The 27294-nt window shown below is 38.6% G+C and overlaps 1 protein-coding gene across 1 annotated transcript; it reads right to left on the bottom strand.

Annotated features, from left to right (window-relative positions):
- Positions 1-14610: 14610 nt before the first annotated feature.
- On the bottom strand, positions 14611-15478 carry LOC149404868 (uncharacterized). The gene is made up of 3 exons (XM_089607705.1): positions 15277-15478; positions 14859-15046; positions 14611-14742 (listed from the first exon to the last, which is right to left on the bottom strand). Exons 1-3 carry the CDS (start codon positions 15476-15478, stop codon positions 14611-14613), a joined length of 522 nt encoding a protein of 173 aa, XP_089463831.1.
- Between the last annotated feature and the right edge of the window lie 11816 nt (positions 15479-27294).

Raw genomic sequence — 27294 nt, 5'->3', positions numbered from 1 at the left:
GGAATTCCCCGAAGGCTTGGAAGCGCTAATTCAGCCCATCCTCTGTGAAGCGGACAACAAGGAGTTGGAAGTGATTCCGACGTGTGAAGAAGTGAAGAAGACCGTGTTGGAATTGATCTAGGGTTTAAGAAAAAGTTTAACGCTTCGGTAAGCGGCGGAATTTTAAAAATTTTCTTTTTCAAGTAAAACGTTTTTACTAACCTAGACAAAGAGCAAGCACATGTAAATAAAAACTAATATGAGCATTAAAGATTACTAACCTTTCTCGAAGCTTGAACGTTGAGAAGCTTTTGGAAAGTTGAAACGTTCGTCTCCCTCGCAGCACGTCTCTCTTTCTTTCCTCGCCAACTCGAGCAACCACGATGGTTTCTATCACAAGAATCACTCTAGAGAAAAGGAATTAGTGAGTGGGCACTTTTAAACACGACGACTCGAGAACAAGTCTCAGAGTCGAAGAGCTAAAACCAGTAGGTCAAATGAGGACCTAGGTGCCAAAACAAAAAACCGAAATTGAATAGAGAGAGAGAGGAGAGGGGCGCCCAAGGTTCTAGAGAGAGAGTCTCTCAAATCTCTAAAACTTGGATAAATGAAATGTGTGGGATGAGGCTCCTATTTATAGGAGAGGTCTCACCTTTAATAAGGTAGTTTCCTCTTCTATAGAATATCACATATTCATGAGCCAATTTCCCCTTTTCCTTCATAGAGTCACACGGCCAAGACTTGCCAAGCAAGTCCTTGGATTTGTTTCCTCTTTTATTTGCTTCTCGCTTGACCCATATGGTCGAATTCCCTCTTGCCTCTTTGAGGAAATTTGTTTCCTCTTTTTCTTTTGGCAAGTATCTTGATACATTTATGCACAAAATATTCTCTCTTTCTCTTGGGTAGTGGGTGCCTAAAACATGCTAGAAAGGCCTTCTAGAAGCTTTTCCATTTGTTCGTGACAACATGAAAAAGGCACATTAAGAATTTTCAATAAAATTCTTATGAAATGAAATTAATCCACAAGGCCCAATAAAATTAATTTTGGCCGAGTGATACATGACATTAAATGACCTTGTCAAAAAATTTATTGACATTCATTTCATCCTATGTCTCAAAAGACAATAATACCCTTTTGACAATTTTCGTAAAACTTGTCTCGTTTTTGTTTTGACTTAGCTTCTAGTTTAACTATTCCTACTCGATGTGATTCGTGATAGTGACCTCATGGATCCAAATGAACAAAGCTTGAGCTAAACACTTGGACTCAAAAGTTCACAAACATTTTCCAAGTTTAGCTTAATGTCAACTGACTCCACTAAAGAGTTGACACTGAAAATCTCTCGGTTCAAATGAATTTATTTTCTACTCAAGAATTCAACCTAATTGTAATGAGTGGATTCACAGAATATTATCAGTGTTTATCCTTCATGAATATCATCAGCTAGTCGGGATTTACGAAATTACTATTTTACCCTTCTAGCTGTTATTTCCTCAACTCCTTTGTCGCTTGTGAATAAGTTAGAAACAATGTATTGACGAGGAGCTAACAAGCCACATTGTTTCATCCAAAAGAGTCAAGACTCAATTTGGACACTGGCCAGTTCATTTATTCACACTCAAAGGAACAAAGGATAAGGTGATATACATTACATTTCAACAATCTTGTATATGAATTCCATATCTATGAGAACTTCACAAAGTTACTCATGACATTCTCATAACTTAAAACTTCACCAATAGGTCATGTTCGGAATCACATAGTGAGTCCGAACTCTGACTTTCTCAAATGAGAATACGTAAGCTATGAAATGGCATGTCTCATTTCAGGATTAAGGTAAGCACGATGCAATTCATACGTAGTGGCTTCGAGACATAAGAGGTTAAATGGTTTGTTCTTATATTGTCTCTAGAAGTGCACTGGTCAATTCAGTACCTTCAGAAGATACCTAGAAGAACTATAGAGTCTTCAACTCTCAATGCCTCATAACCAAACATCATAGATTCTCCTAACAATCATACTAAGGTCAATAGTCATTTGACCCTTAGATTACGAATATATCGTTGTAAGCAAACTACGAAGAGTTTGTTCATGCAAATCTACATTTGTCTATTCGCAAGTTGTTAAGTTTGTTTATGAACTAAAGACTAGTGTTTTATCATAAAGCTTCAAACAGACAAGGAAGAATGAATGAACGTTTCAACTTTTTATTAATGAATAAGCAATTACAAGCAAGAGACTTCGTAAGACTTTATTACATCAAATGTATAAAATAAAGACTACAACTCTTCTTGTGGGCACCATTGACAACGGACCGTGTGGGAGATGCATCCCTTGAAAGCCCCCGATCCGGAATGCCTTCAAGGAATGTTCTTTCGAAAATATTGGGATATAGTAGGTGGAGATCTCGTCGCATTCGTCCAAGATTTTTTTCGGAATGGGAAATTGTTGAAGAAAATGAACTTCGCTCATATTGTCTTGATTCCAAAGACCGGTGGGGCAGATTCTTTTGAGAAATTTAGACTGATAAGTCTTTGCAACTTTAGCTTCAAAGTGATTACCAAGATCTTGACGGCTAGACTTCGGAAGCACTTGGATAAGATGATTTTCCCTTTCCAATCGGCTTTTGTCCCCTGGCGGTGGATAACGGAGAACACGATTCTTGCCCGGGAAATTATGGAGGCAATGAAGAGGAAGAAGGGATTGATGGGCATCAAGATCGATATTAGCAAAGCTATAACACACTTAGATATCTACATTATCTTTATAACAATTATTTTATTTAGATTAATTTATTATTATTAATTACTAGGCTGAGAGTATGTAATCATGTGTGTGAACAAATCTTTTTTTTCTTGCTGATGCTTGTCCCTCGTATTGCACAAATCTGTTAACGCGTGACAACTTTTTTTTTTCACAATATAATTTGTCAAATTTCGGTGATGATCAGCGTGATATACGGTTGCTTGTGTATATATATGTGCAAACCATCCAAATTTTTCAAGACACACTCACTACACAAAAATAAAATACCGAGCGGTGGTTTTCGTTCTTTTGCTCTTACTGCTCTTTTAGGTAAAATACTACTATCACCAATTATCTATTCAATATTTTGTTGTTCATTTGATTACGTACATATTTATATACTATCAGTTAGTGGTCATATATAGGATTATCAGGTTTATTCTTATACATATAATGAGTTTGTTTTATTATTTACGTATAACATATATATATATATATATATATATATATATATATATGTTTTCTATCTTAAACTTAGTGCCATACACTTTACGTACTATTAATTTATATTATACTTCATATAAGTAATAGTTTGTTTCTTCTTCCCAGTACTAACATTATACATTAAGGTTCTTTAATAATAGTAGTAGTAATAATAATAATAGAAAAAAAAGGGGAACTTTTATCGAAGATCATACTTATACGGTACTATATTGAATTTAATATTCTCAAGTATATTTCATACTAATATTTATACACGCATACATATATATACATACATATATTTATAAAGTTATTTGTTTGTACCATTAATTTTATAATTACCACTACTGACTTTATTATTTAAACTTCTACCTTACTGAAGAGATCATAACAGCCTAGATTACTGTTTAATATATACATATATAATTTAAATATATATACATATCATAGATCAAGTATATATGCATCACCTTAATATTAGTGTTACACGAATAACCTTAAAGTCTTTTGGAAACCTCCTCGTAACCATAATTATACGTTTCATATTATTAATCTTTACTTTAACAAATACAGTAAAATTATCGGAGGCAACTTCGTCGTGAATGGTCGAGTTTCAATTCTCTTAGTCTTAGACATCTTTTTGAGTTTTTTTCAGGTAAGTAAACTTTACTTACTTGCATTAGTTAATAGATTTAATTTATGTATGATTATGTGTTTGTGGGAGTTATCTATTATATGCTTGATTGATTGATATATGTCATGATAGAATATTACATATGAAATTTAGATCTCAAGCATAGCATATCATGATAAATGAATCCAAAGTTTTTAAGGAATAAAGGAATAAAACACTCATAATGATATGAAAATGGTTTTCATAATGTAAAAGGTGTGTGTTTATGTCTGGAGGGCGCAATGGCAAGGGACACGGAGGACCGGCGTACCCACTGACTGAAAATGTTTTTAATGAAATGAATGACTATGCTAGGGAAGGTCCCTTATTTTCCTATTCATGATGGGGACAATGAGCCCGTTTCTGCGGGAGTATTGAGTGGTGTACGATTCCATGGTTTAATTCGTACTCTTCTCCCTCTAGCATAGAACAATGGATCCAATAAGGTTTAACAGGTTCTTTAACCACGGTCCATTGGTACCAAAAGAATAGGCACACACCGAGCGCTCGAATCAAAGAGAAAGATTTAAATCAACGAGATGCAAAATAATTTAGAGATACATGTTGCATTATCATGTCATCATTCACGTGCATGAGGTTTACTTACTGAGCTTTATAGCTCACCCCTTTTTCCCAAACTCTTTTTCAGGAGACGAGTAGTTGGTTACCGAACGAAGACGATGAGACGACTTGCGATGTGGCTAGTGGCAAATATATAATTAGTTATCTATTTTAGTACTAATTATGACCTTCTAATCTAAGTTTATTATTTAAATTTCCGCACTCACTCTACTATGTTTGAGGATGTATAATTATTGTCTTTTTATTTTCTAGACTTCTAATAGTTGAATATTACCATTTTGAAAAAAAATACTATGTTTTTGCAAAAATTTATGATATTGAGTTTTAAACGGTATTTTGAGTTTTATTAAACTATTAGATAAAAGTACGCGCTACAGTTTTTGGTATCAGAGCTCAAGGTTTTTAAATTCGGTTCTGTAGACTTATTTGCCCACTACGTCACATCGCGGAGAAGTCAAATCGGAATCGTTCGGTAAGATAGAATATAAATAATGCTAATTTTAGTTACTATGACTATGATAGTTCAAGTTATATTTTATATATAACTGAAACTATTGTTTTTATTGCAATTTATAAAGAATGGTTGTCACTCGGGGCAACGGAATTGGAGAGAATCATTGTGGAAGTCAGAATGGTTATCACTCGGGGCAAGGTGAACCCCTGACAATGGAGGCCTTCTTGCAAGAAATGACTGCTCTAGGCCAAGCTCAAGCGCGTGAAGCTCCTCGTCGTAATGCACAGCCACACAACACCATTGTTGAATTCAAGAAGTTGTCTCCTCCTGCTTTTGGTGGAACCACTGAACCATTAGAAGCTGAAAAATGGTTGACTGAGATCGAGAAGACCTTTACGGTGTTGCCTTGCACTGAAGAGGAAAAAGTGTCGCGTGCTGCGTACATGCTTCAAGGAAGTGCTCATGATTGGTGGCTTATGGTGCAACGTCAACATGAAGATGATGGTCTCCTCACTTGGAATGGATTTCGGGATGCATTTTATGACAAGTATTTCCCCGAAAGTGTCCGTAGACAGAAGGAGGACGAGTTTATAAAGCTGCAACAACGTAGCAAGACGGTAGCCGAATATGAAGCTGACTTTACTCGGCTGTCAAAGTTTGCTCCTTCTTTGGTGGCCATAGATCTGAGTAGAGCTCGTCGGTTTGAAAGCGGATTAAGGCCTCGTATCAAGGAGGCTATTATTCCTTTTGAGCTAACTGAGTATAGCAAAGTGGTGAGCAAAGCACTTTTGATTGAGAGAGCCCTGATGACAACTCATGAAGAGATCAAGACTCATCATGGCAGTTCCAGTGGAGGTGGATCAAAAGGGAAGTCATGGGGGAATCAAGGAAATAATCAAAAGAGGAAGTTTGAGGGCAACAACAACCGAGGTGGAAACCCACAGGATAAGCAACAACGATCAACTTGTCCAAGGTGTGGCAAAGAGCATCGTGGGGAATGCCTTTATGGAACCAACACCTGCTTTAGGTGTGGGAAGCCATGGCATATTGTTCCACATTGCAAAACAAACATTGGGACATTCAACAAGAGCGCTAATGGCCAGAATAAAACGCATGCAAGAGTATTCACCTTGACAGAGAAAAAGCAGAAGAATCACCATATGTTGTTACATGTGTTATTGATATCTACGGTCTAGCTTGTAGAGTTCTCATAGATTCAGGAGCGAGCCATTCCTTTCTTAGTGTACAGTTTGCTGACAAGATCGGCAAAACGCCTTCGTCCACTACCTCATTATTTAGTGTGTCCACTCCATCTGGAGAAGTGATGGAGTCAAAGAGTAATTTGAATAAATGCCCTATAAGGATCGGAGATCGCGTTTTAGCCGCCAACCTTGTCATCCTCGTTCTTGGGATGGATTGGCTACACAAATATCATGCCACCATTGATTGTCACAAAAAGGTGGTAACTTTTAAACCCCCAAATGAGCCAGAATTTAACTTCTCTGGATCTAAGCCCAAGTTACGTATTCCTATCATCTCTGCAATGAAGGCTAGAAAGATGTTGCTCAAGGGATGTGTTTGTTACTTGGCATCAATCTTAGCTGATACGAACGAGGGATCGTCAGTAAAGGATGTACGAGTAGTGTGCGAGTATCCTGATGTCTTTCCTGATGAATTGCCAGGGTTGCCTTCAGATCGAGAGATTAAATTCTCGATTGACCTTTTCCCTGGTACGGCTCCAATTTCTGAGGCCCCATATCGGATGGCACCTGCTGAGTTGAAGGAGTTGAAAGAGCAGTTGCAGGAGCTACTCGACAAGGGTTTTATCCGACCTAGTTTTTCGCCTTGGGGAGCTCCAATTTTGTTTGTTAAGAAGAAAGATGGGTCTATGAGGTTGTGCATTGATTATCGTGAATTGAATAAGGTCACGATAAAGAACAAGTACCCACTTCCTCGTATCGAAGACTTGTTTGATCAATTGCAGGGTGCTAGTCATTTCTCAAAGATTGATCTACGGTCAGGATACCATCAATTGAAGATAAACGAAAATGATGTGTCAAAGAGTGCCTTTCTACAAGGTATGTGCATTATGAATTCTTGGTAATGCCTTTTGGTTTGACTAATGCACCCGTCGCATTTATGGACTTGATGAATCGGGTATTCAAGGAATACTTGGATCAATTTGTCATCATTTTCATCGATGACATACTAGTGTATTTGCGGTCTGAGGATGAGCATGAAAGACATCTAGGAATAGTGTTAGACACGCTTCGAGACAAGCAATTGTACGCTAAGTTCTCAAAATGTGAGTTCTGGCTAGATCGCGTTCCTTTTCTTGGCCATGTTGTCTCTAAAGATGGTATAGCCGTGGATCCAAGCAAAGTGGAGGCCATTAAAAATTGGCCTACACCAAAGAACGCAAAGGAGGTGCGAAGCTTTCTTGGTTTGGCCGGCTATTATCGGCGCTTTGTAGATGGATTTTCTCGAATCGCATCGTCGATGACCCAATTGACAAGGAAAAATGTCAAGTTTTTGTGGACCCCAAAGTGTGAAGAGAGCTTTCAAGAGTTGAAGAAGCGGTTGACGTCAGCACCTGTCCTAGCGATTCCAGCAGGAACTGAGGGGTTTGTGATATATAGTGATGCTTCTAAAAATGGACTCTTGTGCATGTTAATGCAACATGGGAAAGTAATAGCTTATGCTTCTCGACAGTTAAAGGATTACGAGAAGAATTATCCAACCCATGATCTCGAGTTGGCTGCGATTGTTTTTGCTTTGAAGATTTGGAGGCATTACTTGTATGGAGTTAAATGTGAGATTTTTACGGACCACAAAAGTCTCAAGTATATCTTCACACAGAAGGATCTGAATATGCGGCAACGTAGATGGCTTGAATTGGTAAAGGACTATGATTGCAATATTAGCTACCACCCAGGGAAGGCAAATGTAGTTGCAGATGCTTTGAGTAGAAAGAATCATGGAAGACTCTCAATATTGCAATTCATACCATATCATTTGAGGCGTGAGATCTATGATTTTGAATTGGAAATGGTACCTCAAGAAGATCCAAGCTATCTTGCCATGTTATCAGTGCAACCCACTCTACTAGAAAGGATTAAGTCTGCCCAGTTAAGAGACCCATTAGTTGCTCAGTACAAAGCTCGTGTAGAAGCTGGAAAATTACATGAGTTCTGCATAACGGGTGATGGGGTCCTGAGATATGGAAATCGCTTGTTTGTTCCCAACATCGAAGAGCTGAAGAAAGAGATTCTAAATGAAGCTCATTTTACTTCGTATTCGGTACACCCCGGTGGTACCAAGATGTTCCGGGATTTGAGTCATCACTACTGGTGGGTTGGTATGCGAAAAGACATTGCTGAGTTCATCGAGCATTGTTTGACTTGCCAACAAGTGAAAGCTGAACATCAACGCCCTTCTGGTCTCTTGCATCCACTTATGATACTAGAATGGAAATGGGAGCACGTTGGAATGGATTTTGTAGTCGGACTACCAAAGACACAAAAAGGTTACAATTCGATTTGGGTGATTGTTGATCGTCTTACCAAGTCGGCTCACTTTCTCCCAGTCAAGAAGACATACAATATGGATCAGTATGCTGAGTTGTACGTGGCGGAGATTGTGCGACTACATGGAGTACCCTTGTCAATAGTATCAGATCGGGATCCAAAGTTTACTTCTACCTTTTGGAGAAGCTTGCACAAAGCTATGGGGACACAACTGAGATTTAGTACTGCTTTTCATCCCCAGACTGATGGTCAATCAGAGAGAACGATTCAAACCTTAGAGGATATGTTGAGAGCTTGTGTGATCGATTTTCCAGGTTCATGGGATAAGTTCTTACCTCTGGTCGAGTTTTCGTACAATAATAGTTATCAAGCAACGATCGGCATAGCACCTTATGAAGCTCTTTATGGGAGGAAATGTAGGTCACCAATTCACTGGGATGAAGTTGGAGAGAGAAAGTTATTGGGTCCCGACATGATCCAACAAACAGCGGAGATTGTTGATAAGATTCGATGTCGAATGCGTACAGCTCAAAGCAGACAAAAGAGTTATGCTGATAAGAGAAGAAAGTTGTTAGAGTTTGAAGTTGGTAACATGGTATTCTTGAAGATCTCTCCAATGAAATGAGTGATGAGATTTGGTGTTAAAGGGAAGCTTAGCCCTCGTTTCATTGGACCTTTTGAGATTTTGAAACGTGTTGGAACCTTGGCTTATGAGTTGGCTTTACCGCCAGCGTTGACGGGTGTTCACAACGTTTTCCACGTTTCAATGTTGAAGAAATACGTGTCTGATCCGTCTCACGTACTGAATTACGAACCACTAGCTCTTCGAAGTGATTTGTCCTACGAGGAAGTTCCAGTACGTACGTATTCTAGATCGTGAAGTGAGAGAGCTAAGGTCAAAGGCTATCTCTCTAGTCAAAGTCCTTTGGAGAAATCATGCCGTGGAAGAAGCGACATGGGAGCGAGAGGAAGAGATGCGTGCAAAATACCCCCATCTTTTTGGTACGTTTAATTTCGAGGACGAAATTTATTTTAAGGGGGTAGAAAATTATAACACACTTAGATATCTACATTATCTTTATAACAATTATTTTATTTAGATTAATTTATTATTATTAATTACTAGGCTGAGAGTATGTAATCATGTGTGTGAACAAATCTTTTTTTTCTTGCTGATGCTTGTCCCTCATATTGCACAAATCTGTTAACGCGTGAAGACTTTTTTTTTCACAATATAATTTGTCAAATTTCGGTGATGATCAGCGTGATATACGGTTGCTTGTGTATATATATGTGCAAACCATCCAAATTTTTCAAGACACACTCACTACACAAAAATAAAATACCGAGCGGTGGTTTTCGTTCTTTTGCTCTTACTGCTCTTTTAGGTAAAATACTACTATCACCAATTATCTATTCAATATTTTGTTGTTCATTTGATTACGTACATATTTATATACTATCAGTTAGTGGTCATATATAGGATTATCAGGTTTATTCTTATACATATAATGAGTTTGTTTTATTATTTACGTATAACATATATATATATATATATATATATATATGTTTTCTATCTTAAACTTAGTGCCATACACTTTACGTACTATTAATTTATATTATACTTCATATAAGTAATAGTTTGTTTCTTCTTCCCAGTACTAACATTATACATTAAGGTTCTTTAATAATAGTAGTAGTAATAATAATAATAGAAAAAAAAGGGGAACTTTTATCGAAGATCATACTTATACGGTACTATATTGAATTTAATATTCTCAAGTATATTTCATACTAATATTTATACACACATACATATATATACATACATATATTTATAAAGTTATTTGTTTGTACCATTAATTTTATAATTACCACTACTGACTTTATTATTTAAACTTCTACCTTACTGAAGAGATCATAACAGCCTAGATTACTGTTTAATATATACATATATAGTTTAAATATTTATACATATCATAGATCAAGTATATATGCATCACCTTAATATTAGTGTTACACGAATAACCTTAAAGTCTTTTGGAAACCTCCTCGTAACCATAATTATACGTTTCATATTATTAATCTTTACTTTAACAAATACAGTAAAATTATCGGAGGCAACTTCGTCGTGAATGGTCGAGTTTCAATTCTCTTAGTCTTAGACATCTTTTTGAGTTTTTTTAAGGTAAGTAAACTTTACTTGCATTAGTTAATAGATTTAATTTATGTATGATTATGTGTTTGTGGGAGTTATCTATTATATGCTTGATTGATTGATATATGTCATGATAGAATATTACATATGAAATTTAGGTCTCAAGCATAGCATATCATGATAAATGAATCCAAAGTTTTTAAGGAATAAAGGAATAAAACACTCATAATGATATGAAAATGGTTTTCATAATGTAAAAGGTGTGTGTTTATGTCTGGAGGGCGCAATGGCAAGGGACACGGAGGACCGGCGTACCCACTGACTGAAAATGTTTTTAATGAAATGAATGACTATGCTAGGGAAGGTCCCTTATTTTCCTATTCATGATGGGGACAATGAGCCCGTTTCTGCGGGAGTATTGAGTGGTGTACGATTCCATGGTTTAATTCGTACTCTTCTCCCTCTAGCATAGAACAATGGATCCAATAAGGTTTAACAGGTTCTTTAACCACGGTCCATTGGTACCAAAAGAATAGGCACACACCGAGCGCTCGAATCAAAGAGAAAGATTTAAATCAACGAGATGCAAAATAATTTAGAGATACATGTTGCATTATCATGTCATCATTCACGTGCATGAGGTTTACTTACTGAGCTTTATAGCTCACCCCTTTTTCCCAAACTCTTTTTCAGGAGACGAGTAGTTGGTTACCGAACGAAGACGATGAGACGACTTGCGATGTGGCTAGTGGCAAATATATAATTAGTTATCTATTTTAGTACTAATTATGACCTTCTAATCTAAGTTTATTATTTAAATTTCCGCACTCACTCTACTATGTTTGAGGATGTATAATTATTGTCTTTTTATTTTCTAGACTTCTAATAGTTGAATATTACCATTTTGAAAAAAAAATACTATGTTTTTGCAAAAATTTATGATATTGAGTTTTAAACGGTATTTTGAGTTTTATTAAACTATTAAATAAAAGTATGTGCTACAAAAGCGTATGACCAGCTTGAGTGGAGGTTCATAATCCAAGTCTTGAAATGCTTTGGTTCATCGGAAAAGGTCCTAGTGCTTATTGAATAATGTGTTACGACGGCTTCCGCGACCTTGCATATTAGACAAGGTGATCTGTTGTCTCATTATCTCTTCATAATAGCGTCCGAAGTCTTGAGTAGGATGCTTATGAAAAAGGAGTGGCTTGGGAAGTTTCATGGCATTAGCATCGGGAGAAATGTTCCAAGTATCTCCCATCTCATGTTTGCGGATGATGTTATTCTCTTTTGTCAAGCTAAGGAAAATGAAGTGGAAGTGATTATGAAGTGTCTCGATGTGTACCAAAGATGGTCGGGCCAAAAAATCAGCGTTAAAAAATCCGGGGTTATTTACTCGAAGAATTGCAAGGATTGGGAGCGTGAGAGGTTGAACTTGAAGTTGGGAATGAAGTCTTGCGATGAAGATATCACATATTTGGGGAATCCCCTCTTTTTGGACCGAAACCGTTCAAAAAGCTTCAAAGTTCTCAAAGATCGAGTGTACTCTCGCCTTGAAGGATGGATGGCGAAGTCGATTTCTAAAGCGAGTCGAGGTACTCTCATCAAGTCGGTTGTCCAAGCTATCCCATCATACGCTATGTCTACTTTTCGGCTTCCAAAAACCTTTTGGCAAGCCATTGAGAAAGACTCTTGGAAATTTTGGTGGACCGGTGACGTGGCTAAGGAAAAAAAATACGGCTCTAGTGGCTTGGGATACATTGTGCAGCCCAAAGAAGAGTGGTGGGCTTGGGTTTAGAAACTTGAATGATTTTAACCGAGCCTATTTGGCTAAATTGGCTTGGTGTGTAGCTTACAAACCGGAACTGTTCTGGGTAAAGATTCTTACAGCATATATTGCAATGAAACACCCTTTCTGCAAAGTATGCTGAAGACGACGGCCTTCGGTGGGTGGCGTGACATTCATTTGGAGAGAGATCTGATTCTAGAAAACTCTACGAGGCTGATTGGGGATGGAAAAATACGAGGGTGTTTACTGATCAGTGGCTTGGGAGTGAGAGGATTGAGCGGACGGAGAACAATGGGATTGCGAGAGATACAAGAGTCAGTGATTTGTTCAAGTCTAACTCTCGAGTTTGGGACCGAGAGAAAATCGAGCAGGTCTGTGGCGTGGAATATGTGGGAAAAATCTCTAAGATCAAGGTCCGGCCGGCTCCGTTGAGGGATAAGGGGATCTGGATGAGAACTCAGTCTAGAAATTTCAGTGTCAAATCGGCGTACAAGGAAATCAACAAAGTTGCCTTCGATCCTAATGACGGAGTGTGGGCCGAGGTCTGGCGAACCCGGATCCATGAACACCATAGATTGTTCCTATGGAGATTGGGAAGAAATCGTCTCCCTACGGCGGAGCACCTGGCGGTGTGTATGTCGGGGTTAGATGTGAGTTGTAGGGTGTGTGGTGAAGAGATAGAGTCGATATGGCATCTTTTCTTCCGGTGCGACACGGCGGCGCGTCTCTGGTTCACGGTGGCGTTTGGTAAGAAATGGGAGAGTGATCCGGCTAGATCAGGCTTGGAAACTCTGAAGCTTTTGATCCAGTGCAACACGATGATGAAGGACAAACTGGGAGATGACGTTTTTAGTACTATGATGTTGGAATTATGGAGCAACTTTGGAAGAATAGGAACCAGAAATTCTTTCGGGGATCGCAACCGTCTTTCATGGTGTTGGTTAATAATACTCAGCAGCTTGTTCTTGATATTGGCAAGTTTAAGACGGCGAACAGCTTCTCAGAGGGCCTACATCGGGAGTGGGTCGAGAAGCGGTGGCAAAGGCCATCGGATAACGTCACAAAAATCAATGTCGACGCTGCATTTTCAGAAGCAGGGGCGACGGTCGGAATCGTCGCCAGAGATGAGCGGGGAAGTGTTCTGTGGATGTGGAGGAGCAAGATGCAAGCGGGTAGTGTCGTGGAAGCTGAAATGATTGGAGTTCTTATGGGCGTGCAACTTGCGAAATTCAGGAACCATCGGAGAATATTAGTGGAGGGCGATAACAAAGCAATTATGGACTCTCTCGTTCGGCGAAGAAATTGTCCGGTTTGGCATTGTATCCCTCTGTATGAGCAAATATTATCTCTTAGTGATGGTCTTAGTAGTTGTAACTTTGTGTGGAATCATAGAGATTGTAACCAAGTGGCTCATGGTTTGGCCAAATGGGCTCTATATTCTACTGGTTTTGGTTTTTGTAATTTGGGAAACATCTTGTCCTATGTGAAAGATGTGATTGTAAGGGATACTATTATGGAATGAATGTGGGGTGCTCTGGTTTGGAGGCCCCTCGGTTTCTTAAAAAAAAGAGAAATAAAGATATATATATATATATATATATATATATAATATAATTTAGGGATTTCGAGATATATTGATAATAACTTAATAAAGAGTAATATACGCTTATATAACCACAAAGGAAAAATGAAAAATGACTAAAGTATCCAAACACAATCATAATATTATAAGTATTGAGAGTTTGTCAGCTATAAAGCGGAAGCGTGAAGTAGAGTGAGTTTTTGAGAACAAATCAGCAATATGAAGATAAGAAGGAACATAAGGCGATACGATCCAAACACAATCATAATAATATAAGTATTGAGAGTTTGTCACCTATAAAGTGGAAGTGTGAGGTGAAGTGAGTTTTCGGGAACAAATCAGCAATATGAAGATAAGAAGGAACATAAGGCAATACGATCCTATCAAGTTGTAAATGATGGCGTGTGATATGAAAATCAAACTCAATATGCTTGGTCCGCTCATGAAAGACCGAATTACGAGCAGCCTGAATAGCACTCTGATCATCACAATATAGCGCTCTATGATGACGTAGAATAACTCCCAGATCAGCGAAGTAACCAACATAACCAAACAATTTCACATGTAGTTGAGACCATAACGTGATACTCAGCTTCGGTGAAAAATCGAGAAATGATATATTATTATTTCTTACTCTTCAAAGAGATGAGAAAGTCCTCAAGAAAAACGAAGAATCCAATGGTAGACTTGCTAGGATCACCAACCAATCGGCATCAGAGTAGGCGCGCAACTCTAATGATGATGAAGACGGAAACAAGAGACCTTGGAACTGAATACCACGAAGATACCTAAGTATATAAAGAACAACGTCCTAATGAACTGTGATAGGGGAGTGAAAAATTGATTGACAACATGTGCAATATTTGGACGAGCCGTGAGATAAACCAAGCTTCCTACCACCATGCGGTATAGATTAGGATCGGACAAAAGAGACCCATCTGATGGAGAGTAACAAGTGTTGGTTTCGAGAGAAGTGTCAACAGTCCTGTTGTTAGAGAGATGTGCACGCTCAAAAATATCTACTATATACTTTGACTGAGATAGAAGGTAGTCATTTGGAGAAGAAGCCACCTCTATACCCATAAAATAACATAGCAAACTCAAATCTTTCATTACAAAACACCGGGCCAAGTCAGACTTCAATGATTCAATTCCATCATAATCATCACCATTAGTAATCATATCATCAACACACAAGGACAGAAAGATATGACTTGTACTTTTACACTTGACAAGCAAGGCAAAATCAGGTTGACTAGGAAGAGAGTCAAGATAGGTGATCACGGCGGAAAACTTCTCAAACCAAGCTCAATGAGCTTTTTTGAGACCATGAAGAGCTTGGCGGATTTTGCAAACACGTCCTGGTTGGTGCGCGACACCAGGGAGGGTGTCATGTGAACCTCTTCGTGAAGGTCACCATACAATAGTGCATTTTTTACATCCATTTGAGATATTTTCCAACGATGAACATAAGCTATCTCAATCATAGTGTGAATGGTCGTCATCTTCGCAACGGGCGTAATATTCTCTTCATTATCTATGTCATACTCTTGTGAAAAGTCTTTTGCAACCAGAAGAGTCTTGTAACGTTCCACGGCACTTTAAAAAAATGGCTTTTTCTTCCTTTTTCTTCCAAATTCCTCGTCACTAGGCTTGATCATTGTTTGATTCTTGGACAATTGGAACTCCCATCCCATCAACAACTCATTCCTCTACCTCGCGAGAAACTTCGGGTGCCTAAACAATTTGACCCTCTGATCCTGTAACAGCTTGGTTCCCCGTAACATGATAAATTTCGTCCTCCAATTCACAGACATTATGTTCTTCAAGATCATGGACGAGCTGAAACTCTAACTAAACATGTTGAGACGTGGATTCTTTAGCAATCCCTTGATTCAAACCAAATTCATCTATGTGAAGGCTCGATGAAGGAACTTTCGTTGTCGTTTCGTGATCGATCAAGATTGGCTCAGGGTACACAAGTTCCTCATAGATAATCGGAGAAAATCTAGCAGCCTAGAGATCTGCCTTGAGTTGGACCTCTATATCTTGTCACTGTTGGAATCGATCTAGGGTTTAAGAAAATAATTAACGCTTCGGTAAGCGGCGGAATTTTAAAAAATTTCTTTTACAAGTAAAACAGTTTTTACTAACCTAGACAAAGAGCAAGTACACGTAATTAAAAACTATTATGAGCTAAGAAGTTTACTAACCTTTCTTGAAGCTTGATCTTTGAGAAGCTCTTAGAAAGTTGCAACGCTCGTCTCCCCTCGCAGCACGTCCCTCTTTCTTTCCTCGGCACCTCGAGCAACCACGAAAGTTTCTATCACTAAATCACTCGAGAGAAAAGGAATTAGTGAGTGGGCACTTTTAAACACTACGACTTAAGAACGAGTCTTGAAGTCGCAGAGCTAAACACTAGGTCGAATGAGGACCTAGGTGCCAAAACAAAAATCGAAAATAAACTAGAGAGAGAGAGAGGAGTCGGCCACAAGTTCTAGAGAGAGAGGCTCTCAATCTCTAACTTATGTGGAATCAATAAAATGAAGGGAATGGGGGTCCTATTTATAGGAGAGGGGTTGGCCTTGGAAAGAAGTAGTTTCCTCTTATTTTCCAAGCCTTTATGAGCAATCTTTTATTACCCATTCCTATCAACATAGGCGCCCACCTCATTCAATCCACAAGGGATTAGTTTCCTCTTTTGTTTCCCTTATTGGTTGCCTTGGCCGATTCTCCTTGTTTCCTCATAGAGGAAATTTGTTTCCTCATAGAGGAAATTTGTTTCCTCTTTTTCTTTTGGCAAGTATCTTGATACATTTATGCACAAAATAATCTCTCTTTCTCTTGGGTATTTGGGCGCCCAACATCATCCTAGAAGGAGCTTCTAGAAGCTTCTTCATTTGTTCATAACAACATGAGAAAGGCCCATTAAGAATTTTCAATAAAATTCTTATGAAATGAAATTAATCCACAAGGCCCAATGATCAAGTCATGGCCGAGTGACATTAAGTCATCAAATGAACTTGTCAAAAAATTTATTGACATTCATTTCATCATTTGTCTCAAAAGACAAAAATACCCTTTTGACTATTTTCGTTTTTGTTTTGACTTAGCTTCCAGTTTAACTATTCCTACTCGATGTGATTTGTGACAGTGACCTCATGGACCCAAATGAACAAAGCTTGAGCTAAACACTTGGACTCAAAAGTTCACAAACCTTTTCCAAGTTTAGCTTAATGCCAACTGACTCCACTAAAGAGTTGACACTGAAAATCTCTCGGTTCAAATGAATTTATTTTCTACTCAAGAATTCAACCTAATTATGATGAGCGGATCCATTGAATATTATCTATGTTTACCCTTCATGAATGTCATCAGCTAGTCGGGATTTACTAAATTACCATTTTACCCTTCTAGCTGTTATTTCCTCAACTCCTTTGTCGCTTGTGAATAAGTTAGAAACAATGTATTGACGAGGAGCTAACAAGTCACATTGTTTCATCCAAAAGAGTCAAGACTCAATTTGGACACTGGCCAGTTCATTTATTCACACTCCAAGGAATAAAGCATGAGGTGACATACATTGCATTTCATCAATCTTGTACATGAATTCCATATCTATGAGAACTTCACAAAGTTACTCATGACATTCTCACAACTTAGTACTTCACCAATAGGCCCTGTTCGGAATCACATAGTGAGTCCGAACTCTGACTTTCTCAAATGAGAATACTAAGCTGTGAAATGGCATGTCTCATTTCAGGATTAAGGTAAGCATGATGCAATTCATACATAGTGACTTCGAGACATAAGAGGTTAAATGGTTTGTTCTTATCTTGTCTCTAGAAGTGCACTGGTCAATTCAGTACCTTCGGAAGATACCTAGAAGAACTATAGAGTCTCCAACTCTCAATGCCTCATAACCAGACATCATAGATTCTTCTAACAATCGTACTGAGGTCAATAGTCCATTGACCCTAAGATTGCGAATATATCGTTTTAAGCAAACTACGAAGAGTTTGTTCATGCAAATCTACATTTGTCTCTTCGTAAGTTGTTAAGTTTGTTTATGGACTAAAAGACTAAGGTTTTATCATAAAGCTTCAAACAAAGAAAGAATGAATGAACGTTTCAACTTTATTATTAAATGAATAGGCAATTACAAGCAAGAGTCTTCATGAGACTATATGACATCAAATGTACATAAATAGACACTACTACTCTTCTTGTGGGCACCATTGACAACAAACTCCCACTTGACTCAAAGAAGATGTGAGTAGTCCTACATGCCTAATCCCTCTCGAAGTTGGTCGAAGACCATGTTCGCTAGGGCCTTGCTGAATAGATCTACTTCACCTCCACGTCTCCGCGCTGCGCGATCTCTCGAATCAAATGGTATTTCCTCTCAATATGCTTAGAGCGCTTATGGCTTCTAGGTTCCTTTGAGTTAGCGACAGCCCCACTATTATCACAATAAAGGGTCATGGGCTCGTCGACGTTTGGAACAACTTCCAAATACTTAAGGAATTTTCTAAGCCATACAGCCTCTTTGGATGCTTCACAAGCAGCCACATATTCTGCTTCCATTGTGGAGTCAGCAATGCAAGATTGCTTAATACTTCTCCACACAACAGCTCCACCATTAAGGATGAACACAGATCCCGAAGTGGATTTCCTGGAATCCTTATCCGCTTGAAAATCGGAGTCGGTATATCCCGTCATAGTCAGGTCAGTACCTGAGTATGTAAGCATCAAGTTCCTAGTTCTTCGAAGATACTTAAGAACATGCTTAACAGCAATCCAGTGCTCGGGTCCAGGGTTGGATTGGAAACGGCTTACTACGCCAACGGCAAAACAGATGTCAGGTCTAGTGCAAAGCATAGCATACATGAGGCTTCCTACGGCAGAGGCGTAAGGAATTTTCCTCATGTCTTCAATCTCTTGTGCAGTCTTGGGAGACTGGTCCTTAGAGAGTGAAACTCCATGCCTAAAGGGTGTTTGGCCCTTCTTGGAGTCTTGCATCGAGAAGCGATCCATTACCTTATCAATATAAGATGCTTGAGAGAGCGACAGGGTCCGGTTTTTCCTATCTCGAAAGATTTGGATCCCCAGAATGTACGCGGCTTCTCCTAGATCCTTCATATCGAATTGCTTTGCCAGCCAGACCTTAACCTCAGATAACTTACCCACGTCATTACCAATGAGTAGTATATCATCGACATATAGTACCAGAAACACAACTTTACCTTCGTGTATTAACTTGTAAACACAAGGCTCATCTATTGACTGTTCAAAGCTAAAGCTCTTTACAGTTTCATCGAATCTAATATTCCATGACCTAGATGCTTGCTTTAATCCATAAATGGACTTAAGCAACTCACAAACCTTGGTCTCTTGACCTTCTTCCATGAAACCGTCTGGTTGAGCCATGTAAATGCGCTCGTCAAGATTGTCATTCAGAAAGGCTGTCTTGACATCCATTTGCCAGATCTCATAGTCGAGAGCTGCAACTATGGATAGGAGTATGCAGATGGATTTAAGCATCGCGACTGGCGAGAAGGTTTCTTCATAGTCAATCCCTTCTTGTTGGGTATAACCCTTCGCCACAAGTCGTGCTTTGAACGTATCGACGTTCCCATCAGGACCCATTTTCTTCTTGTATATCCACTTACACCCTACGGGTTTAATCCCTTCAGGAAGGTCTACAAGTTTCCAGACTTTTTTGACATACATCGAGTGCATTTCAACTTTCATGGCGTCAAGCCAAAGGTTTGATTCAGAACAAGCCATCGCTTGGCTATAGGAAACAGGATCATCCATGTCAGAGACGGCTACAGGAGAGTCTCCATAAGACATGTACCTGTCAGGCTTTTGAGTAGCCCTCCCACTACGTCGAAGTACTACTTGACGAGATTCTGATGAGTTATGTTGTGTTTCAGTTGGGGTAAGAACAGTTCTTACAGATGAGTTAGAAGCTTCCTCACCCAACTTTTCTTCAAGCACAATTTTGCTTCTAGGTTTTGCATCCTTCATAAAGTCCTCCTCAAGGAAACGAGCATTCGTGCTAATGAAAGTCTTATCGTCCTCGGGACTATAGAAGATGAAACCCTTGGTTTCCTTTGGATATCCCACAAACAAGCATAATTCTGACCTACTAGCCAACTTTCTAGTCTTTTGCCTTAGCACGTGTGCAGGGCAACCCCAAATTCGGATGTGGCCCAAACTTACTTTACGGCCAGTCCATCTTTCATAAAGAGTACCAGGAACCGTTTTAGACGGAACTTGGTTCAGAATGTAAGCGGCTGTTTCGAGGGCATATCCCCTAAAGGAAGGAGGGAGTGATGAGTAACTCATCATTGATCTAACCATCTCCATAAGAGTTCGGTTCCTTCTCTCTGACACTCCGTTTTGTTGAGGTGTGCCAGGTGCGGTAAGCTGAGAAGCGATACCTTCTTCTTTAAGAAAGTCATCGAACTCTCCAGACATATACTCACCACCTCGATCAGATCGAAGGGTTTTGATCACTTTGCCAGTTTGCTTTTCCACTAAAGCCCTAAAGACCTTAAATACGTTAAAGGTCTCGGATTTGTGTTTGAGCAAATAGACAAACCCATATCGCGAGTAATCATTGGTGAAGGTAACGAAGTATTCGTATCCTCCACGTGCCTGTTGGCTGAGCGGTCCACATACATCAGAATGTACTAGTTCCAGCAACTCAGTGGCTCTTCGACCCTTATCGGAGAAAGGTCGCTTAGTCATTTTTCCTTCTATGCAGGATTCACAAGTAGGTAGTGAACCTATTGCAGAGGCTTGGAGTGGACCGTCCCTCACAAGTCTCCTAATCCTATCTAGACTGATATGACCAAGTCTCAAGTGCCAGAGGTATGTTGATTTTGTTAGATCGGAGGATTCAGAAAGTTTGATCATCTTTGCTCCCTAATTAGATCATTATCTATTTCGGTGTCTAAAAGAGAAGGTTGAGTGGGATAGATGTAGAAAAGAGCATTCTTCATACATGCATCAGTGACAAAAGAATTATCAGGAAACGAAATACAAATTCCATTCTTAATGAACTTTAAACAATAATCTTGCTCACGAAGATGAGCAATGGATATTAAGTTCTTCCCAAAGGTAGGAACAAAATAAACATTATTCAAGTTTAAAGTGCGGTCTTCAAAAGACAACGTCACGGATCCCACAGCCTTTGCAGACACCAGGCTCCCATCACCCCATTTGAAACAGAACTCGCCTTCCTCTAAGCTTTTGGTTTTCTTGAAACCATTCAAGGAACAACAAATATGGTTAGTAGCAGCGGAGTCAAGAATCCACGTTGATACATTATCAGCTACTAAGCATGCTTCGGTAACTAGTACAATACTATGTTCTTTTGCTTTGAGATTGGCAAGACAGTTCTTTTTATCGGCCTTGTGAAGTCTCTTCTTAGTTCCAGAGGCGGAGGCTTTTTGCTCAGTAGCATGTGCCTCTCCTTGATTCCTCTTTCTCTTAGTGAGACCTACAGCAGTGTGAAGTTCCTCCATAAGCTTGGTAACAGTGTACTCTAGCTTGTTAATGGAGTAGTTCATCTTGGAGGTATCAAGAGATGCGGGGAGAGTTTCTAAGATCACATCTATGACATTCTTCCCATTAATCTCAGATCCTAGGATTTCCATTTTACTCAGATGACTAATGATCAATATCATAAAGTCTCCAACAGGAGTCCTAGCCTTCATGTGACAGTTCGTAAACTGTCGGACTGCTTTTTGCCTTGCTTGACGCCTTTGCCCTCCAAACATCTCATGGAGATTGGTGAGCATGTTGGCGGCAGTCTTGATGTCACGATGTTGTTGTTGCAACACATTGTTCATTGATGCTAAGATATAGCACCTCACAATCTCATCGGAGCAGAGCCAGGCCGCCAAGGCGTCTTTGTCCTCTTGAGTTGAATCATTATTCGTCAGAGGAGGACACGGGGTGGTGAGCACCCATTTGTGCTTGGTAAGGATTATGTCGAGGTTATGTTTCGAATCTACGCAGTTTTTGTTTTCGAGTTTGTTCGAGGAAAGGATGATCGAGGGAAGGTTGAGAGACATATTGCCTATATAAGTTGAAACAAGTTTATGATTAGTCTTTGGTTTAGGATTTAAGTTTGTTTAAGACTTTATAAAATCCAAAGGTGTTATAAACCAAACGATAATTTACTCCTTCGAGGGAAGGCCGCAAAAAATCTCCATTTATAAGTAAATGACACATCATTAATGCTTAGCCAAGATGTCAATACACCAAATTTTGACTAACACCTTGTAAATTGGTTTGATCACTCACATCCTTTCGCAGGGCCTCGAGGGAGGATTACTAGGGATTGAGTCTAAGTGTGTAACCAACCACTTAGTCCAAAAGATTGACTTTGAAAAACAATCCGCCGAGGGGAGGTCTTGTCTCATTGTCTCACTTTCGGATTTAGCTCATTGAGCAATGATCAGTGCAAAGCGCCCTTGAGTACTCTCATTTAAGAGAGGGCCACGAGGGTGACTCTTTGTCTGGCGACACTTGCACTTCTCATTAGTGTTGGAGATCGTGGGTTACAAACAACAAGTATAACCCTCCCACTTAGTTTTTGGAGTTGGTTCATCGACTCTTATAAGTTCGGAAACAGATTTCATAGTTAGAGAGCGACAGAGCGGACAACTAGAAGAGAATCCTAGATCGTCATGTTCAGAACAGTATTAGTGCATAAAGGCACAAGGTACATACTCGATCTTTTCCTATTTTCTATTTCGGGAAAGTGCATGAGGGAAGTGTGAACTTCAACTCACTCGAACACTTGAAAGTTTGAGATTACACATCATTTTATTTTTCGGCTTGTCTACAAAGAGACCTCCCACTCAAATTTTCAAGAGCATATAGATTTTGAACATATGTGATATAGATATAGTTTTGAAAACATTTTGAAAACTTATTTGATTTGGATGACAAAATATTTTCAAGTTTGAAAGTGAAAACGGTTTTTCAAAATTCAAACTAGTTTTGTAAATACTCAATTTCAATTAAACTTTCAAAAATCAAAACATTTTAATCTTACACGTCATGTTTATAATCATATGAAGAAAAAAAATTTGCTCAAGAAAATTTTCTCACTAGAGTTCTATAACTCATGGTAGTGGGGCTGAAAATCCGGAATTCTAAAAAACTGGAGTTTCAGCACAGTCGCGCACCTCGGAGTAAAATCGCCATATCTGGTGGCTCCGATGTTCTTTTGAGCCATAACCGGTGGCATTGGACAGAGGACAGACAGAGCTTTAATTTGGTTCAAGAATCATTAAATTTTTATTTCTGAGCAGAGAGATATGCCACTTTTAATGCAGATTTACTCCAGCTCGAAGAAAAAGAAATAATTAAAGCTTGGTCCTTTTTAGGTGCGAAAAAGAATCTAGTGTAACGGAACGTTTTATGAAGGTTGTTAAAGCTTTTATTTGTGTTTTATTAGCAAGGTAATAAAAAGGCATAAAAGAAATAACAACAAGCATAAAACGATTCAAGTAAAAAAACTAAACTAATAAGACAAGAAAACTAGTCACAAAATTTTACTCGAAATTTCTCAAACCTTTAAAACACGTTTTTCAATATAAAAAAATAAAAACTTTTAGAACTGATTCTAATGTGTTTTAAAAACATCCCAAACTCATAGAAAATCAACATGATTTTTAATTTAAAGGCAAGAGCAATAAATTAAAAAAAAATCTAAGATAACAATTCTAACTTGTCACAAAATTAGTAAACTTTCGAAAACGATTTTCAAGCTCATAATTTTAAAAACATGTACATGCTAATCTTTGACCATAGCTCTGATACCATTTGTTGGAATCGATCTAGGGTTTAAGAAAATAATTAACGCTTCGGTAAGAGGCGGAATTTTAAAAATTTTCTTTTACAAGTAAAACAGTTTTTACTAACCTTGACAAAGAGCAAGTACACGTAATTAAAAACTATTATGAGCTAAGAAGTTTACCAACCTTTCTTGAAGCTTGATCTTTGAGAAGCTCTTAGAAAGTTGCAACGCTCGTCTCCCCTCGCAGCACGTCCCTCTTTCTTTCCTCGGCACCTCGAGCAACCACGAAAGTTTCTATCACTAAATCACTCGAGTGAAAAGGAATTAGTGAGTGGGCACTTTTAAACACTACGACTTAAGAACGAGTCTTGAAGTCGCAGAGCTAAACACTAGGTCGAATGAGGACCTAGGTGCCAAAACAAAAAATCGAAAATAAACTACAGAGAGAGAGGAGTCGGCCACAAGTTCTAGAGAGAGAGGCTCTCAATCTCTAACTTATGTGGAATCAATAAAATGAAGGGAATGAGGGTCATATTTATAGGAGAGGGGTTGGCCTTGGAAAGAAGTAGTTTCCTCTTATTTTCCAAGCCTTTATGAGCAATCTTTTATTACCCATTCCTATCAACATAGGCGCCCACCTCATTCAATCCACAAGGGATTAGTTTCCTCTTTTGTTTCCCTTCTTGGTTGCCTTGGCCGATTCTCCTTGTTTCCTCATAGAGGAAATTTGTTTCCTCTTTTTCTTTTGGCAAGTATCTTGATACATTTATGCACAAAATAATCTCTCTTTCTCTTGGGTATTTGGGTGCCCAACATCATCCTAGAAGGAGCTTCTAGAAGCTTCTTCATTTGTTCATAACAACATGAGAAAGGCCCATTAAGAATTTTCAATAAAATTCTTATGAAATGAAATTAATCCACAAGGCCCAATGATCAAGTCATGGCCGAGTGACATTAAGTCATCAAATGAACTTGTCAAAAAATTTATTGACATTCATTTCATCCTTTGTCTCAAAAGACAAAAATACCCTTTTGACTATTTTCGTTTTTGTTTTGACTTAGCTTCCAGTTTAACTATTCCTACTCGATGTGATTCGTGACAGTGACCTCATGGACCCAAATGAACAAAGCTTGAGCTAAACACTTGGACTCAAAAGTTCACAAACCTTTTCCAAGTTTAGCTTAATGCCAACTAACTCCACTAAAGAGTTGACACTGAAAATCTCTCGGTTCAAATTAATTTATTTTCTACTCAAGAATTCAACCAAATTATGATGAGCAGATCCACTGAATATTATCTATGTTTACCCTTCATGAGTGTCATCAGCTAGTCGGGATTTACTAAATTACCATTTTACCCTTCTAGCTGTTATTTCCTCAACTCCTTTGTCGCTTGTGAATAAGTTAGAAACAATGTATTGACGAGGAGCTAACAAGTCACATTGTTTCATCCAAAAGAGTCAGGACTCAATTTGGACACTGGCCAGTTCATTTATTCACACTCCAAGGAACAAAGCATGATGTGACATACATTGCATTTCAGCAATCTTGTACATTAATTCCATATCTATGAGAACTTCACAAAGTTACTCATGACATTCTCACAACTTAGTACTTCACCAATAGGCCCTGTTCGGAATCACATAGTGAGTCCGAACTCTGACTTTCTCAAATGAGAATATTAAGCTGTGAAATGGCATGTCTCATTTCAGGATTAAGGTAATCATGATGGAATTCATACATAGTGACTTCGAGACATAAGAGGTTAAATGGTTTGTTCTTATCTTGTCTCTAGAAGTGCACTGGTCAATTCGGTACCTTCGGAAGATACCTAGAAGAACTATAGAGTCTCCAACTCTCAATGCCTCATAACCAGACATCATAGATTCTTCTAACAATCATACTGAGGTCAATAGTCCTTTGACCCTAAGATTGCGAATATATCGTTTTAAGCAAACTACGAAGAGTTTATTCATGCAAATCTACATTTGTCTCTTCGTAAGTTGTTAAGTTTGTTTATGGACTAAAAGACTAAGGTTTTATCATAAAGCTTCAAACAAAGAAAGAATGAATGAACGTTCAACTTTATTATTAAATGAATAGGCAATTACAAGCAAGAGTCTTCATGAGACTATATGACATCAAATGTACATAAATAGACACTACTACTCTTCTTGTGGGCACCATTGACGACAGTCACACCTTCAGCTCCGCTTCGATCTTAATTTGGAACCTCTCGCCTCGACTTATTTCTAAAAGAAGCTGGACATTGGATCGACACTGAGCAGTAACTTTTTATTTCATCGTGAGTTTCAAATTTGAGTTTTTTCTTTCTCAATAAAAGCACGATATTTCAAATCCACAATCCTTCTCTTCTCTTGCACTATCTTCACTGTGGTCGGAGCCATCGAAGACTTCAACTCGTCAAGCTCATCCGAACCTTGGCAACATTCTATCTGAATGATTAAAGCACGAGTCTCTCAACCTTGATATCTTTACTTATCCATTTGTTCTCCAAAGTCACCTTGGAAACTCTCGCAACAGCGGCTTGGGCCTGGTCGAAAAGCTTAGCACTATTTTTCTTCAAAATCGACATTTTCAGCTCGTGTGCGATTGAACTCCTTAACTTTCTTTTTCAGTTCTCAAACCTTCAGATCGCCGGCCTCCTTCATGTTCTTTAGTTTTGCATGAAGAGACTTGATGTCTTCTTTAAGAACTCGGAGACGGGTAGAAGAATCCTGATCTCGCTTTTCGTCTAGCCACCAGAGCCGTCTCGTAACCAATGACCAAGTCATTGAATTTCGCGGAGGCGATGAATATAATTTTTTTATAGAGAAAGATATATATATACTATATATATATATATGTATATATATGTATATAGATCGGGTAAATAAAATATCTTCAACAAAAGTAAACAATACCGTGAAATCAAGCTCATCGTTGTTTTGTACTGGTCGATGTCAAGCATGGTCTCAGAGTCAGGGAGGTAGTGGCTTTGGTAGGTTATCCAACGAAGAAATATCCCACAAGCATTATGATTCCCGATCAGATGGGAGTTGTCGCTCTCATAAGGGAGAAAATTTTGCTCCGTATCCATAGCAGCTTGACGTAGCTTGCGAAATTACATGTCAAGGATGCGACCTCGAAGGCGAGCTAAAAATAATTCAGGATTTAATATTCAAATATACAAGTACACAAAGCAACAAACATACAGGATGCCTTACCTTTTCCTGCAAAATGAATGCTTCGTCCCAAAAGACTGATTAATTGCACTGAGAATCATTGAGCGAATCCCAGTCTATATCGCGAACTCGAAGTGCTACAAGAAGATCCCTGAAACACTCATCGTCTTTAGGAACTTTTGACAGTCACTGAAAAAGAGTCGAGATAAATCCATAGTTAAAATCCGTTTATCCTAAAAACAAACCTTCCATGCACAAGAACGAAAAATATTTTACTCGGATCTAATCCCAATTCCCCACTCTAACAATA

Source organism: Urtica dioica, chromosome 2, assembly GCF_054948205.1.
Source record: "Urtica dioica subsp. dioica isolate 48M chromosome 2, U.dioica_male_clone48M_v1_H2, whole genome shotgun sequence".
NCBI lineage: Eukaryota > Viridiplantae > Streptophyta > Magnoliopsida > Rosales > Urticaceae > Urtica > Urtica dioica.
This window is presented reverse-complemented; position numbering and strand designations above follow the sequence as displayed.